Here is an 18,026-nt window from a genome sequence, read left to right as displayed (position 1 = left end):
TGTGGTGAAGGCTACCGAACTTAATAATTGGGTCAGACTACAATGCTTTGGTCACCGCTTGCATCTGGCCATCGGTGAGTGTTGAATGTTTATTGCCATAATAAAATGAAAAAAAAAGGTATAGTTGTTTGTATAGTTGCATGTAGTATAGACATGATTTTGGATGTATGTCCCTTTTTTTTGTTTTTTCTTAACTCTTCAGAAAATGCTGTTAAAGGTGATGAGCGCATTACTCGAGCTGTTGGTCTTTGCAAAAAGTTAGTGGGGCATTTCTCCCACACCTGGAAGGGGAAGATGGCCCTGAAAAAAAAAAAAAAAAATCACAAAAAGAGCACAACCTCTAGGAGCACTCCCTCATCACAGAATGCCCTACAAGGTGGGGTTCGAGGCAGAAAATGATTCAGAGAGTTCTGGAGCAGCAGTGGGCCATAAGCGCCTAGAGATGACCTCTACAGCTCTGAATGTCAGTGGAGACCATGTCATCTAGATGTGCCCCAGTAATAGATCCCCTGTGAAGACCGCATCAACTAGACGGCCATCGGGACAAGGCCACTGGAACCAGATGAGTCCTCTGCACATCTGTCACTCTAGACCGCCCTCCTTTTGGTGTTAGCGTTGGTCAAGCGAGTACGTGACCTGCAAGCACTGTCAGTCAGTGCTTTACGCCATTGAGTTTGGGCCTAACGACTGTAAATTCGTCCTCAAAAAAAAGACACGGCTATGTTGCCCTGCTCCAATTTTTTTTAAATTATTTTTCACTTTTTGGTTCTGCTCATGCCAATATACAAATGTAATAATTTTTAATAATCTTTTGTATTATTATTGTGTTGTGTGTTTATCTTTTATTTAAGTGCCACTGCAGCCCTACTATGTAGACATGATATTTGGAGTTCTCCACGCTTTTTGTGGTATTAGCATTAACTATTAATGGATTATTTGATTGTTAATTTGAATGACAATGGATTATAAATACTCTCTAATCACACACACATACAATAGCTACGTTTACATGCAACCAAATAATCCGTTTGTAATCGGATTGACGGCTCAATCGGACTGAAAAGGCTTCATGTAAACACCTTAATCGATCCGATTGAGCTCGATCGGAATGAAATTTCAATCGGATTGAAGGGGGTGGTTTATTCCTTTTCTAATCCGATTGAGCGTGCATGTAAACACTCGATCGGATTGAAAACCGAAACTGAAAGGACTGCGCATGTGCAATGACGTATGACGCGCAGAACGAGCGGGTCATTCTTTTGAATGAAATGTTGTATAAATGCGTGTCCTGTCATTATAAAACTCTCTTTTCACTCAGCAACTGGAGCAGGACAAACTCCCACCAGTCCATGTTTCGGACGCTCATCCACAGGCAACCCATTTGTGCACGGGGAGGGGCATTTTTCTGCATGATAAATATGAGCAGCACGGCACTGCGGTTTATATGTATATTTGTCCAGAAATGGAAAAATATTAATTCTGCTGTTAAAAACAAATAAAGAAACAGAGAGTAGTTATTATGTGCAAACAGTGTGAGAAACTCTATATTTGTGCAGTGTGCGCATGTCCAAAAAAAACAAAACAATTACGATTTGAAGCTTGTGACATAAACGCGCGCATCAACCCGATCACTTTATTTCAATCGGAATGAATTCAGTCCGATTGAACCAAAAATTGTGCATGTAAAAGTAGTTGTGTGTTACAAAGACAATCCGATGACCACTTGACAGGAAATGCAGGGGGTGTTACCTGAGAGTGAACTCGCTGAACATGTGAATGAAGGTTTCCTTTTTGGGAGAAAGAAGCAGGACAAAGCAAGCACATATGTGGTTTCTCCCCTGTATGTCGCACCATGTGTGTCTGCAGCACCACCTTTTGGTTGAAGGCCTTTCCACAGTGATTGCATTTATATGGCCTCTCACCTGTATCACACAGAACACAATGTCAAAAAGTCAACAGCACAGGTTCACAAAAATATAAATATTAGTGTTGTCTTTTCAAGTATAAAAAATGTGTATTTGGGTTTACCTGTGTGAATGCGTATATGTCTAACAAGCTGACTGGGTTTTTTAAATGTCTTCCCACAGTGATGACAAACGTTCTTGAATCCTCTCCGATCAATGTTTTTATAGTTTCTTGAACTTGTTATAACAGGCCTTAAAATGAATTGAGGATCAGAGTATGAGCAACAAAGCTGAACTCAAACAGTACATACAATATATCTGGATTAATATACTCACAATAAATGAATCAAAACTGATCTAATTATTCAGCTCATAGTAAAAAACTAACTAAAACAAACAAACAAACGAACAATACAAAGAACTGGTATCTAAGTGGATGAATCTCATAAAACCTGTCAAGAATACATCACATTTCAAAAAGACATGTCTATTGCGTAACCATACAGCATAACTACAAAATGGTTATTGAAAGTCAGCATTTAACTTACAAACATTGTGATATCTAAATAATAAGATGAGGGGTGTTTTATTTACATCCAAATGCCTTACAGATTATGCCACCCACATGCTATAGGACTTTTAAAATCATCGGATTGCTGTTCTTTCAACACTACACAACTGTCTGATATCGCTGATGTGATTTCCAGTCATAACATTTTAAATTGCAAGAGTTGGAGACACAGACTGGACTAGATATTTAATTGGGAGGATATGCTATTTCATACATTCTGACTTATTCACACTGTTAGTTGGATTCTCAAAAAACGAGTTGGACATATGAAGGAGTATTTCTGTGCCAAATACACTCCTTCAGGGTTCATATAATGACCCTGTATGATGTCATAAAGGGCGGAATTCCTTGTATGGGCACTTCTTCCGGGAAGAGCACATGCATTTCAACCAGAGCGAGACCGAGAGCAAGAGCAAGAGCAAGAGATGTGCTTCATTCGGGTTATGGAAGTCATCGGCACAGGACTTGCTCAAGAAGGATTTGACATTGTTTTTAGACCACAAAATCAACAATGTCCCACATCATAGTTTCATTTGAGCTGCGTAATCGTCGCTATGGGAATACCTTCGGTGTGACGAATGTCTGAAGCCTTTATACCATCACGCCATTCTATTGGCCAATAGCGCTAGCACCACACAAAAGGATATGAACGTATGCTACAAGAATGTGCTGTGCTCTGTCATCAGATTTTCATTCCTTCAGAAAGCAGATTTTTCTTTCGCCCATAGGAATGTATCTCTTGCGTTCTTGGCGTCTTTCAGAGAAATATATTTCTCTCAAGTAGACACAATGAGCCAGAGCACATTGAGGATGGAATGGAGGTCTGTTGCCGGGGCACATGCAAAAGTTGGAAGATCGTTACGCGGACCCCCTTTTCTTTACTAATGCCGAATAGCGGCCTACCCCAGAGGCTTGTCATTCGTTTTCCTTTGGTTGTGGGCCATCTGATTCTGAGGACCTTGTGAGTGAATTGTGCTGTTCTCTCCCTTCAAGCGGACAGGAGAAACACACTTCCCTGTCTTTACAGAGTTATTCGATGTGATTACTCGTGCTGTAGACAAGCTGAATGGAATAGCGAACCAGTTCAAAATCAGGCCCAGTCGAAACTTGGATGACCGATTTTTGACCAGCCACACCCCGCCTCAGCCCAGCCTGATCAACCTCTCCCTTTCTTCCAAGTCCTCCACCACAAGGTTTCTAAGTCTTGGACACAACTGTTTTCGGCACGCATTACTAATCCTGCTACGCTGATTTTGCCACAGTTTCCAAAATGGCGGTGCACGATTATGCAGCGATGTCGGTCATCGAAGAAAATCTCGTGGCCTATCTTGCGCTAACTTCAGCACCTTCTTGGATATCACAGCCTCTACTGCCATCCAAACCAACAGTCCTGCATCGCTGCTGGACAGGCAGCAGCCACTCTTCATTCGATGACCATGCACCAGTCTTATCAAGCTGATTTGCGCATGCATTCAGAGCTCCAACTGCTGGTGTGGGGAGTCAGCCTGATCGGCAATTGGACATTATTTAAAGGGGTCATCGGATGCAGAATTCACTTTTACATGTTGTTTGAACATAAATGTGTGTTTGAAGTGTTTGTACACATCCACCCTATAATGATAAAAATCCACCCGGTGATTTTCTTTTAATCCCTATAAATAATATCCCCTTTCTCAAATCAAGCCGTTCTCAGATTCTTGGCTGTGTGACATCACACAGACCCATGGCCCTCCTACGATTGTTGATTGACACTGGTGTTTAACCATAGACACGCCCTGAGTGAGCTGTAAACAGTTCGCCATTGTTTCAATGCCGGAGCAGAGGTAGATAAGAATGTCTCCTAAGCGATTGAGGTGTTTTGTTGTTGGATGTAATAAAGAACATAGCAGTCATCATTTACTCCCGACATCTGAGCCGCTGAAGATACAGTGGATTACTTTTGTTTTTGAAGGGAATGCGCCCCTGATCTACCTAAATGCGTCTATGTTCGCTCAAATCATTTGTGATCCATCCTCGCCTACAGAAGAAGTGAGTGCAAGTTTTTTAATGAATTTTTAAGTTTTATTGCCTTTTCTAATAATGTGCTAGTTAGCAAGTTCCGCAATGAATGCAGCTAAAGTAAACATTCTCATCAGAATGGCTCGTCACCCACGGAAGAGAGGGGTGGGTGAACAGAGCTCATTAGCATTTAAAGAGACATGCAACAAAATGGCTTGCTGTTAAAAGAGCTGTTTTTGAAAGGTTAAAAAGGGTGATGTTTTAAACTACCATTGAGAAATTTTAACCAAGGTATGTTATAGACTTTTCATTAAGACCCTAAAGAATCATATCAACTTGTGGAAAATGGGCATCCGATGACCCCTTTAAAGTGATTAAAGCCTCTAGCAGATTATGTGGCTGCATGGAAATGCTTGCCCAAGATCTCACAGTGGGTGTTTCATACTGTTTGACACAGCTACACCATCCAATTCTGGAAAGGCCCGCCTCCTTTCAGCGAGATTCTGCCCACAAAAGCTTGTCCTTGGAGAATCACAGTTTTGAGTCAGGAGATTTTGTCACTCCTAGAGAAAGGAGCTATAGAGGAAATACCCCCCACACAGATGGAGCCAGGCTTCTACAGCCATTATATTGTTGCACCCAAAAAGGATGGTGGTTTGAGAACTTTCAGAAAATTCAGGATGCTGACATTAAAGTCCATTTGGTCTTATATCTGAACCGGAGATTGCTTGTGACCCTAGATCTGGGCCCATATTTATCAAGCTTCTCAAAGTGCCATTTTAGTCTTTAGTGCAGAGAATTCATGAAATTAAACAAACTTAAGTATAAAAGCAAGTTATCAAATTTCTTAAAGCTAAGACTCACTTTTATTCTCCCAGTTATTTAAGACAGCTCGAGAGGTCTCTCAAGTGATTAGGAGTTGCCATTAGGGGCTTGTGATGGCGCTGAGGAGACAGAGACGTAGGTGTGCGAATCTTTCAGGAAAGGAAGAATGTTCTTGAAATGTTTGGCAACGAGCAGTTAAAGAAACGGTTACATTTCCTCAGTTATTCAAAACGAGCAAAGAACATTTACATTAACAAAGAACATCATAACTGACTGCACGAGTATTATGCGATCTAAACTGTATGATGAATAAATCTCTTACCCCTCATTTACACTGCACGCCTCTGCGGCGCATTACAGCTCCACGGCCACCGGAGATGATCAGCTGCGCCGTGGCAAGTTTCTGAAGCGGCCCTCTGCGCTGCATCACTAAAGATAGGCACCTAGTCTATTTTTGACGGATAATAATAATCATCATCTCGCTGTCGTCAAAGGCATCAGCAACAGGCAATATCTTTGACTATCGTTGATACACTATACTATCGTCTATCGGCACCCTAAATTGAGTTGTGATGACGCTTCGTTTACTTGCCATAATGTATTCACTTGAAAATTCTTTATTGTCAAATGTGTGTTGAATGTAAACTCCTATTAGGAATTTAACCATTCAGTGTGAATTTTTCTGAGAATATTCTTAATTAAGGAAATCTATTCAGTGATTGGTCCATGCGTATGTCGTCATCTAAAATCCTGTCTGTGGCACAGCAAAGTGTCGTGAATCATCTCTAAGTCTGACACTTAAGATTTAGTCCTACACTTCGCTTAAATTACGACTGAGATGATTGATAACTAACTAAGTGCAGCTTTGAGCCAAGAATTTTTTTCTTAATTCAATTCTTAGCAGTGTTCTTGAGAGTAATTCTTAGAGGCTTGATAAATAAGTATGTATACTTCCACATCCAGATTGTCAAGAGTCACAGAAAGTTCGGTGTCAAAGAATGGGCAAAGCTTACCAATACCATGTTCTTCCATTCGGGCTGGCGAAATGTATGGACGCAGCTCTGGCCCTGTTGCAGCTCTAGGGCATACAGATTTTGAATTCCCTGGATGACTGGCTTATATTGGCCTGGGACTTCGTGTGAACCTTCAGAAGAGTGTACTGCTGCCCAATAGACAACTTTCTAGGAGTGGACTTCTCACACAATGTTGGCATGACTGTCTCCCACACATGTTCACTCATTATAAAGTTGCCTGATCCACTTCAGAACAGGCCGTTTAGTCCACATAGGTTTATGTCGCAGACCGATGGGTCTTATGACAGCAGCGTTCCCTGTGGTTCAGTTGGGCCTGCTCCGCATGAGGCCATTTCAGTGGTGGATCAAGAGCCAAAGAATTTCGCTCCATTACCAGGGAGTCCAGATAGGGGCGTCTTGTAGTCTGAAAACACCATGGATGCATTATTGATGGGTTGGGGTTTGTTTGTTAAACTCAAGTTTTAACATTTTTTTAAGTTATGACCAAGCGGTCAGCGGCCAGCAGTGATCCCAAATCAACACGTGACTTGCCTACAATAAAATCCATAGATATAAAACACTTCAAGCATACCACGTTAGTTTAAACTTTCAACCTAGATAAATGTGCGCTGACACTCATAACACTCTCTGATTACGCAACCCATACGAAAGGTGCATTGTCCACTGTATTTTTGTAGCAGACATTGACTCGGAAAACACTAGTTTATTCATAAATAATTAAAATATCTCCTTGATATTTTTCCCGACACATTCATAGTCAATTGCTGCTATGCTGTTGGCGGGGACACTAAACACCTTGCAAGCCAATCTTGAGAGTCTTGATCTTGTGTTGTGTCCACCAGCACAGCACATCTTTTCCATCACCTTAACTGATGAATGTCTAAGAAATAAAAAGAAGGAGAAGCCTAAAATGCCCAGTGCCCGATACCCGGCCCGTGTGTGAGCTATGACGTGAAAGTTGGCTCGAAGTCTAGCCCTAGGGACGTAAGTTGGGCCTTGTTGGGCTGGGGCTGAAATGCAAGGCTCTACCAAGTGGTGAGTCTTGTACTTCAGAGGTTCGGCCGAACAGAGGTAGACTTGTTTGCTTCGAGCACAACTACCCACTGCCTGCTCTGGCTCTCCCTGTCTCCTCCATTGCCTCTGGGAGTGGATGCTCTAACCCAATGATGGCCCAGGTCTAGTCTCCATGCTTTTCCCCAGATCCACCTGATTCCAGTAGTTCTGCTCAGAGTGCAGGCGGATGAGGTGAGATATCTGCTGTTAGTAGCCACATTCTGGTCCACTCAAATATGGTTCTCGGACTTGATCAGTCTGTTAGTCAGCCCTCCTTGGGAGGTTCCCCTCAGGCCCGAACTGTTAACTCAGGACGAGGGTATGTTTTATGGACTTATGGAGGCTGTGGGTGTGGCCCCTGAGTAGAGTGTGTTAATGTGTCTCTGGTCTCTCGGCTGAGATTACCGAAACAATTATGAGCTCCAGAGCCCCGTCTACGAAGTGCCTGCTCACCCTTAAGTGGAAAGTTTTGCTTCTTGGTGCATGTAGCACAACCTAGACCCAATTCATTGCCCTGTGGCTCCAGTACTAGAGTTTCTGCAGAGCCACTTTTCAGTTGGGGCAGCCCCTGCCACTCTTAGAGTGGCGGCAGTTTCTGTTGAGCGACACCCGCTGGTGTCCCATTTTATGCAAAGGTCGAAACAGCTTGGACCTTTCCACCCTGCACAAATTTCTTCATGGGACTTATCTATCGTTCTGGAGGGTTTGGCAGGTTTTCTGTTTGAGCCATTAGAGTCAGTGTTGGAAAAGCTTCTGACTCTTAAGACATTCCTTTTGGTGGCTCTGTCTTCCCTTAAAATAATCTGAGATCTGCAGGCTCTCTCTGTCAGCACTTCTTGTACGGACTTTGCTCCTGGGATGGTTAAATTACTGTTGTCGCCTAGGCCATTTCGATTACAACAGGTAGTTTTGGAGGCTTATTCCCCTACTGACTTGAGGGCTGAGTTTGATGTGCGACCTCTTGGCCTCTACCCAGTGAGGGCATTGAAGATCTATGTCGACCGCATGGCCCAGTGGCGTAGGTGTGACCAGCTGTTTGTGTGTTTTGGCAAAAACAAAGGAGCTGTTGTCACCAAACAGAAGATGTCTCATTGGGTGATCAAGGCTATCTCTGCAGCCTATGGGGCACATGGCATGGCTTCTTCCCAGGCTCTCTATAAGGGTTCTTCTTTGGAGGATATTTGTGTTGCGGCAGAATGGTCCACTCCGAACACCTTCATCAAGTTCTATGGTCTGGACATGAGGACGGCTCCTGGCTCCCAGGTCTTATCTGCTTGAGCAGACTTTTTCCTTGGTCTCCAGCTACCTTCAGGTATGTGAAGGCATTATGGTATATTGTTCCCATAGCGATCACTATGCAGCTTGAGTGAACCTATGACAGGGAACGTCTCGGTTACGTATGTAACCTTGGTTCTCTGAATAGGGGAACAGGACGATGAGAAATCTGATGATAAAGCACACAGCATACGTTTGTATCCTTTGGGACGGTGCTAACGCTACTGGCTAATAGAATGACAAGATGGTAGACAATTGTCACACCGAATGTGTTCCCAAAGCAACGGCTATGCAGCATCTCATTCCCCTATTCAGGAAACCAATGTTACATACATATCGGAGACATTTTTGGTTGTGAGGGAAACAACCTTCTTCAGCTCCCCAAAGTACCCAGCATTAAGGAAACAGTGGATGCAGTTTGTTTCTCTGGGGCAGCAATGGAGTTGTGCAAGTGTGTTTGTTTGTTCTCAGCATTTTGGTGACAAATGTTTCATAAACAAATTAAATAAAAGTCAATAAAGTTTTTTGGTGCATTCACACCATGTTGTAATTACGTAAATCTGAGATGACAACAAATTACATTACTCAGAGCTTTCTATGTCCTCGGATTCTGAGCCTAAGTAACGCCTAAGTTGCGCCTAAATGAATCTGGCGGCAGTCAGGTATAGCTATCACAAGTCGTAACTCTCAAAACATTCCTAGCTTACAAGTTGTAAGTAGTGTTACAAGTAGTGTTGCCATAGAAACACATAACTTAGCTCCAAGTAGAATGTCACATGTTGTCATCTTGGAATTACCATAATTACAACATGGCGTGAACATAGCTAAACTCACCTACCTATGATTTTCTAATGATCCTGAAGACACTGATTAGCATGCAGGTGTGTTTGATTAGGATTAGAGCTAAACTCTGCATGAAAGTGGATCTCGTGGGCCAGATTTGAGGATCCCTGCTATAGGTACTCAAGATTACCATGAGATTGGCAGAAACCGCGTGTGTTATGTTCCCTTTAAATTGCTAAATATCACTCAAGCATCTGCAATGCATTTGTGTTTCTCTCAGATTGTCTTGTGCTTCTGATTTTGGGCTTTTGTTGGCAATCTTTAAGTTAAGCTCTTCAACACGGCATCATGACTTGTCTAATGTTATCTCTCAGTTTCACTTTAAAAAATGTATGCGTTTTTAGGATATGAATTTGAATTATTAGGTTTATATTTTTCTTTGCTGGAATACACACCATGATTTTTTCTCATATTTTTGCACCTACTCGCAGTTTGGAGGAGTCAACACTTTCCATATGTCAGAGCCAGTCTGCAATTATTGGGCAGTCTCAATTTACAAATTTCACAGAAAATACCATTTTGTATATTGGACACAGACTCCATTTTTTTCTTCAGACTATATTAAAGGATTTTAATTATGTTTAATATTCTGAACTGATTTTAAAATGCAACCGATCAGTGAAGTGCATGTTTCTGAGTGAGTTTATGTTCATTAAGACTTGAATGTCCAGCAATGTGTGATTCTCAATAATTTCTTGCATGATGTCCAGTTTTTCTGTGTAACCATTTACCAAAAAAAAGTAAGTGTATGATGTGTTTTAAAAATCTGTTCAGATTTTAAAATTCATGTTGTGTATTTCAGCTTATACATGCCACCCAGCTTCTTTTAAAATAATGTTTTGTTTTGACACATAAATCTACATGATAGACTAATCTGAACATTCAGAGATTGAGCAGCCTCCCATCTAAAAATCTTTTGCAATTTGGGTGGGGAAAATAAAAGTGATGGCCACTGTAATGGAAGCAGTGTTCGAAAGGGTTAACAAATAAATGTGCTGGCTTGCGGTATGATTCAGTATTTCATTGCTGCTCCTACTATTTGCAAGTTTACTGTTGGGTTAGATGTATTATACTTACTGCACCAACAGCCTCTTTGAAAGCCTGCATTACACTGACAATCTGTGCTGAAATATTCTGCACTGTAACTGTCTCAGGCTGAAATGAACAGGGATCTTGTTAAAATAAACTTTAGTCAGGGCTGACCTATTCTTGACATGTTGAGATTCAGCTTATTTTCCTAGTAGAATGAACTTATTAAAAAACAACAACAACAACGGACATGATTTTGAGTGCACAGATTATTCAGTGTGCCTAAAGAGTTTAGTTTGTGGAAAAATTAAAACCATGCTATCATTTTTTAATTTACTCACCCTCATGTTGTTTCAAATTTGTATGGCTTTCCATATTTCATGGAACAGAAAGATAATTTCTGAGAAATGTTAACCTGGCTTATTTGATTGTCTCTTATAGTGACCAAATCTTTTCTTTTGACTAGATAAACTGTGGAGGCATGCTGAAGTGCTGTGTGAACATTTGATTAAACATCTCCTTTTAAAAAAAAAAAAATGCACATATAAATGACGACAGTGTTTTCCATTTATGTCTAAACCCTTCAGCTGAAGACAACATCATTGATTCAACAGTCACTATGTAATCACACCTGATCTTGGCATGACTTTTCAAATGTTCTTTCAGCAGGTTTTGTGTCGAGAACTCTTTGCTGCAGGTCTTGCAAGTGTGTGACTTTGTTCCACTGAGTTCTTGCTTATGTTCCTCAAGATGCAAAGAAAGCTGACTCTGAAGAATGAATTCATCTCCACACTCAGAACACAGGAAGTTCTGACAACACAAAGCATAATATTGCTAAAAAATAATGCAAAAAGAGACTGAAAGACAATTAGTATTTTCATTCTGAATTAACCTGACTGGCAGGATCAAACTTATTTGTCTTTACTTTGAGACAAATACCAAATATTCAATTAACCATAAAGAATATATGTCCAGTGGATTTAAAGAAAGTTGTCTGACCTCTTCTTTTTCGTGTATCGTGACATGAGCCTTCAGACTGGCCACTCTTGAGAACTTCTTATTGCATACTGGGCATTTGGGTTCACTGGTAGTGTGAGTAGATTTATGAAGGCCAAGATTGTACTCCACATTAAAGGACATAGGACACTGGTCACACCGATATGGCTGCATCCAGGAAGAAGTAAGTAACAGTTATGTTATTTGCAGTTCCTGACCAGCACGTTTGCCATTACTACCAAAACAGAACCAATACATAAAAAAAAAAAAAAAAAACACTACTGAAACGGCACCCTACTTTTAGTTATTTGGGCAGAAATCAATGCTTAACATTAGACACTGATATTTAAATTGAATGAATCTTTTCATATGCACAAGAACAGCTTTTTTGAGGATTTTGAGCAGCATTCTGAAAAAAAAAAAAGTATAAAACATAGAGAAAATGCAGTAGGCTTTCAGCAATAGTGATTTAAATTTTTAATTGTTCACAGCATGCTTGTGAACTACTCATCTTACTGATTATTCACACGATAGTTAGTTGGCTATGAGCCTGTCAAATAAGTATTTCATGCAAGTCTATTATAATTTATACATTAAATCTTAATATAAAGCATGTGTTAAATGATATCTCATATGAAATTCACCTGTCAATACAGATCAGATCTTATGTGAGATTATATTGTGCAATCTCTTGCCTTATCATTGACCTCATGGTTTCGTAGGTGTCTCTGAAGTTGACTCTCACTGGAAAAATTCTGGGAGCAAATATTACATTTGTTTTCCACATGCTTCTGGCTCTCTGAACTTGCTTCCTGACCACCATCTGCAGAGCAAAAACAACAACAACAACAACTGTTAATGATATACAGGTGCTGGTAATATAATTAGAATATCATCAAAAAGTTGATTTATTTCACTAATTCCATTCAAAAAGTGAAACTTGTATATTATATTCATTCATTACACATAGACTGATATATTTCAAATGTTTATTTCTTTTAATTTTGATGATTAGAGCTTACAGCTCATGAAAGTCAAAAATCAGTATCTCAAAATATTAGAATATTACATAAGACCAATACAAAGAAAGGATTTTTAGAAATCTTGGCCAACTGAAAAGTATTAAAATGAAAAGTATGAGCATGTACAGCACTCAATACTTAGTTGGGGCTCCTTTTGCCTGAATTACTGCAGCAATGCGGCGTGGCATGGAGTCAATCAGTCTGTGGCACTGCTCAGGTGTTATGAGAGCCCAGGTTGCTCTGATAGTGGCCTTCAGCATTGTTGGGTCTGGTGTCTCTCATCTTCCTCTTGACAATACCGGTCAGGCGAGTTTGCTGGCCAGTCAAACACAGTAACACTATGGTCATTGAACCAGCTTTTGGTACCTTTGGCAGTGTGGGCAGGTGCCAAGTCCTGCTGGAAAATGAAATCAGCATCTCCATAAAGCTTGTCAACAGAAGGAAGCATGAAGTGCTCTAAAATTTCCTGGTAGATGGCTGCGTTGACTGTGGACATCAGAAAACACAGTGGACCAACACCAGCAGATGACATGGCAGCCCAAATCATCACTGACTGTGGAAACTTCACACTGGACTTCAAGCAACATGGATTCTGTGCCTCTCCACTCTTCCTCCAGACTCTGGGACCTTGATTTCCAAATGAAATGTAAAATTTACTTTCATCTGAAAAGAGGACTTTGGACCACTGAGCAACAGTCCAGTTCTTTTTCTCCACAGCCCAGTTAAGATGCTTCTGACGTTGTCTCTGGTTCAGAAGTGGCTTGGTAGCCCTTTTCCTGAAGACGTCTGAGTGTGGTGACTCTTGATGCACTGACTCCAGCTTCAGTTCTCTCCTTGTGAAGCTCTCCCAAGTGTTTGAAACGGCTTTGCTTGACTGTATTCTCAAGCTTGCGGTCATCCCTGTTGCTTGTGCACCTTTTCCTAACCAAATTCTTCCTTCCAGTCAACTTTGCATTTAATATGCTTTGATACAGCACTCTGTAAACAGCCACACCTTTCAGTAATGACCTTCTGTGACTTACCCTCTTTGTGGAGGGTGTCAATGTTCGTCTTCTGGATCATTGCCAAGTCAGCACTCTTCCCCATTATTGTGGTTTCAAAGAACAAGAGATACCCAGAATTTATATTGGCAGGAACTGGAACACGCTGTCGTATACGCCGATCCAGAGCATCCCAAACATGCTCAATGGGTAACATGTCCAGTGAGTATGCTGGCCATGCAAGAACTGGGATGCTTTCAGCTTCCAGGAATTGTGTACAGATCCTTGCCAACATGGGGCCGTGCATTATCATGCTGCAACTTGAGGTGATGGTCATGGATGAATGGTACAACAATGGGCCTCAGGATCTCGTCACGGTATCCCTGTGCATTCAAAATGCCATCAATAAAATGCACCTGTGTTCATTTTCCATAACATACACCTGCCCATACCATAACCCCACCGCCACCATGGGCCACTCAATCCACAACGTTGACATCAGCAAACCGCTCACCCACACAATGCCATACACTGTCTGCCATCTACCCTGTACAGTGAAAACCGGGATTCATCCGTGAAGAGAACACCTCTCCAAAGTGCCAGACGCCATCGAATGTGAGCATTTGCCCACTCAAATCGGTTACGACGATGAACTGCAGTCAGGTCGGGACCCCGATGAGGACGACAAGCATGCAGATGAGCTTCCCTGAGACGGGTTCTGACAGTTTGTGCAGAAATTCTTTGGTTATGCAAACCGATTGTTGCAGCAGCTGTCCGGGTGGCTGGTCTCAGACGATCTTGGAGGTGAAGATGCTGGATGTGGAGGTCCTGGGCTGGTGTGGTTACACATGGTCTGCGGTTGTGAGGCCAGTTGGATGCACTGCCAAATTCTCTGAAAGCCTTTGGAGACGGCTTATGGTAGAGAAATGAACATTCAATTCAACAGCTCTGGTGGACATTCCTGCAGTCAGCATGCCAATTGCACGCTCCCTCAAAACTTGCGACATCTGTGGCATTGTGCTGTGTGATAAAACTGCACATTTTAGAGTGGCCTTTTATTGTGGCCAGCCTAAGGCACACCTGTGCAATAATCATGCTGTCTAATCAGCATCTGATATGCCACACCTGTGAGGTGGATGGAGTATCTCGGCAAAGGAGAAGTGCTCACTAACACAGATTTAAACAGATTTGTGAACAATATTTGAGAGAAATAGGCCTTTTATGTACATAGAAAAAGTCTTAGATCTTTGAGTTCAGCTCATGAAAAATGGGGGCAAAAACAAAAGTGTTGCGTTTATAATTTTGTTCAGTGTATATATTTCAATACTTTCTTGCACAGTTATATCATTGGGTAATTATACTGTAAATAAAATGCGAGCATCAAGGAGCCGCTATTAATATGCTGGGCATTGAAACTGCTTTCAAAAGCAGGATAGTTTTTTGGTTTCACTTTCACTTTGGAGATTCACGATCGCACAAACTCTGTTTATACTATGGAGCGGCAGTATTTACCACACATTTTACAAGATCAGATGCTTGTCAGTGGTGCTCAGAATCTGTAAATCATTCACCATCATCCTCAGTCATCTCTCCTAACTCTGTTTATGTGGTAAGTGAAATCTTATGTAATGTAACAGGCTACCGCTAGCAAGGAGCTAACCATGTCCCTATAGTGGCTTGCGTTATTTTATTAGAACGCGTTATTTGCTTTCTGTGCCTTTCTGAATACAGACACCAACCCATCCCTGCACTTCACATGCCCTGCACAGCTTGGAACATAACATTTATTTCCATGATCTGCCATTTTTGCTGTTGTCCTCGCTTTTTTCTTTACAATAACGTAACCTGCAGAACTTCTGATGGTTCAGCTGGCCTAGAACATGGGCGGGTATATGCAAATATTGGGGGCGCAACTATTAGTGATCCCGACTCTTACATCACAGTCGGTGTTATGTTCTGATTCGACTATTTTTTAGTGGTCTTTTTTATTCACGAGATTTACATAAGGAGGAGGAAACAATGGTGTTTGAGGCTCAAGGTATGTCATTTCCATGTACAGAACTCTTATTATTCAACTATGCCAAGGTAAATACAGTTTTCCATTCTATGGCACCTTTAAAACGAATCCCAAGCCGTTTCATATTGACGTCAACATGAAACATTAGCATATTGCACGCCCACTTGTTGCGCGCGCGTACCCGGGAAAATAGATTGTGAAGAATCAAATGGTTAAAGTTAATTTTTACAGCAAAACCACAGCAGTAAAGCCCCAACCTTGTGTTGTGTCCCAGTCATTTTACTGAAGACTGCTGCAGTGTTTCCCACAGACTTACACTCTATGCCTACGTTTATGGAGTCAATTTAATGCCATATATATTTGCAAGAAAATTGAAGCATTGCAAAAGAAAATAAAGTTTTGCAAACGAAAATGAAAGTATAGAGAAAAAATAAATGTGCTTTTTGTAAACAAAAATAAAGAATTGCAAAAGAAAAGAAGTTTTGCAAACAAAAACAAAAAAATATAAATGAAACAGAGCAAAAGCAATGATTTTGCAATACATATTTTCCATGGCCATATCTAGTCATTTATTTGCAAAGCTGCTTTTATTTTGCGTTTCAGTCAAGTTTTAGCTTGCTGTACCGTTTTCCTGTTTGCGCTTCACGTTTCTGCGCGTCTCACTTTGTGGCACTGTTTAAGACATGGGGGTGGAGTCAAGGGACGGGGGCGTGTACAACAGGCCTGGGCATGCCTCCCTGGAAGTGACGTCATCGGCCCAAGACGCAGATCACAACTGATCCAGGCACCGACATTGAGCAGAGGCATGCGGGTGGATCGTTTCCTTTTATTCACTAGCTTTAAAACATGCATGCTCTCATTTTATTAACAAATTTAAAGGTGCTGATCATATAATTAGAATATCATCAAAAAGTTGATTTATTTCACTAATTCCATTAAAAAAGTGAAACTTGTATATTATATTCATTCATTACACACAGACTGATATATTTCAAATGTTTATTTCTTTTAATTTTGATGATTAGAGCTTACAGCTCATGAAAATCAAAAATCAGTATCTCAAAATATTAGAATATTTACATTTGAGTTTGAATAAATGACCATCCCTACAGTATAAATTCTGGGTATCTCTTGTTCTTTGAAACCACAATAATGGGGAAGACTGGCAAACTCGCCTGACCTGAACTGAGATTTTCGCCTGAGATTCTCTATGGGGTATTGTCAAGAGGAAGATGAGAGACACTAGACCCAACAATGCAGATGAGCTGAAGGCCACTATCAGAGCAACCTGGGCTCTCATAACACCTGAGCAGTGCCACAGACTGATCGACTCCATGCCACGCCGCAATGCCTGCAGTAATTCAGGCAAAAGGAGCCCCACAATCCGACACAGGTCAGATGTTTTGCAATGCGACTACAGTCATGTTGTAATTCATGCGACTTTTAGACACTCTAGATCATTTGTCTCAAACTCAATTCCTGGAAGGCCACCAGTGGCGGTTTTAGGCATGGGCGAACCGGGCAGTCGCCCGGGGCGGCATTTTTTTCATGACACGTGGGGGGCGGCACAAGCACTTGAAAAAAAAAAAAAAAATCTGCGCAACTAAGCGGTTTTCTATTATCTATCACATAACTGTGTGGGGGTTTGCAAATTGGCGCCCCTGCTTGCTGAGAAGGTGCCGTGCACAGAAGCTGTGTGACTGTGCATTCACACCAGACGCGACTTGCGCGAACAAAATCGCGCTATTCGCGTGTAGTTGGACGCTTGAACATTTTGAGTTTACTCTCTTCATTCGCGCCTGAAATTCACTTCACAACAGACGCGAATTCGCGTCAAGGAGGGGCTTCTGCCAGGCAGCTCGTCTCATTACACTACACTGGTCCAATCACAAATAACTATTTTTTTACTATACTATTGTGAGTGTATTTGCAATAGGATACAATTAGAATGAATGTACAAATGTTTGCCATAAGTAGCCTATTCTAGTCTTAACATAGAAATATTATTTTTATGTAACAAATATGCTATAAATTATGATTTACTATGTTGTGCACAAAGTAACACACCAAGCAAGATCCTTTTTTATTCCTGTTTCTATAAAAGTACAAAGATATATCATACAGCTCTGGGTATCCACATACAGCGACGATGATTTTGATCCACTTAGTGGGCTAAAGTCAGTCACACCTTTACTTTCTTCCAAATAACGCACATTTCATTCATAATATTAAAACAGAGGCCTATAATTTGCACGTTTTTTTCTGAATTGTGTGAAATGGCTAATAAAAATAGGTAATACAAAATGATTATGTGGAGGTGAACTGGTTTAGTTTTGACTTCTGGTCGTGAGTGACAGTGTTGGGGATGGGAAATCTGTTGATTGTCGAGTGCCAAATAAACACAGCGATGGAGAGAAAAAGGTCAAAGCCTGATTGTGAAACATTCTGATTGTACATATTTTTGCCACTTTTATGTACA

The 18,026-nt window shown here is 41.1% G+C and overlaps 1 protein-coding gene across 2 annotated transcripts in view; it reads right to left on the bottom strand.

The window, feature by feature from the left end:
• Positions 1-18,026, bottom strand: part of LOC131521613 (zinc finger protein 236-like) — a 94,224-nt gene that overhangs the window by 68,180 nt on the left and 8,018 nt on the right. The window contains exons 2-6 of one of the 2 annotated variants that reach the window (XM_058746529.1): positions 12,236-12,351; positions 11,532-11,696; positions 11,164-11,342; positions 2,029-2,156; positions 1,750-1,922 (exon numbers count right to left, since the gene is read on the bottom strand). In XM_058746529.1, coding sequence (XP_058602512.1) covers positions 1,750-1,922; positions 2,029-2,156; positions 11,164-11,342; positions 11,532-11,696; positions 12,236-12,351 — 761 coding nt within the window. Of the gene's footprint in view, positions 1-1,749; positions 1,923-2,028; positions 2,157-11,163; positions 11,343-11,531; positions 11,697-12,223; positions 12,352-18,026 lie in introns of both variants that reach the window. The other variant, XM_058746528.1, reaches the window with a different exon arrangement.

Source organism: Onychostoma macrolepis, chromosome 16 (genome assembly GCF_012432095.1).
Source record: "Onychostoma macrolepis isolate SWU-2019 chromosome 16, ASM1243209v1, whole genome shotgun sequence".
In the NCBI taxonomy this organism is placed as follows: domain Eukaryota; kingdom Metazoa; phylum Chordata; class Actinopteri; order Cypriniformes; family Cyprinidae; genus Onychostoma; species Onychostoma macrolepis.
The sequence above is the reverse complement of the archived record's forward strand: the minus strand, read 5'-3'. Positions and strand labels throughout refer to the sequence as shown.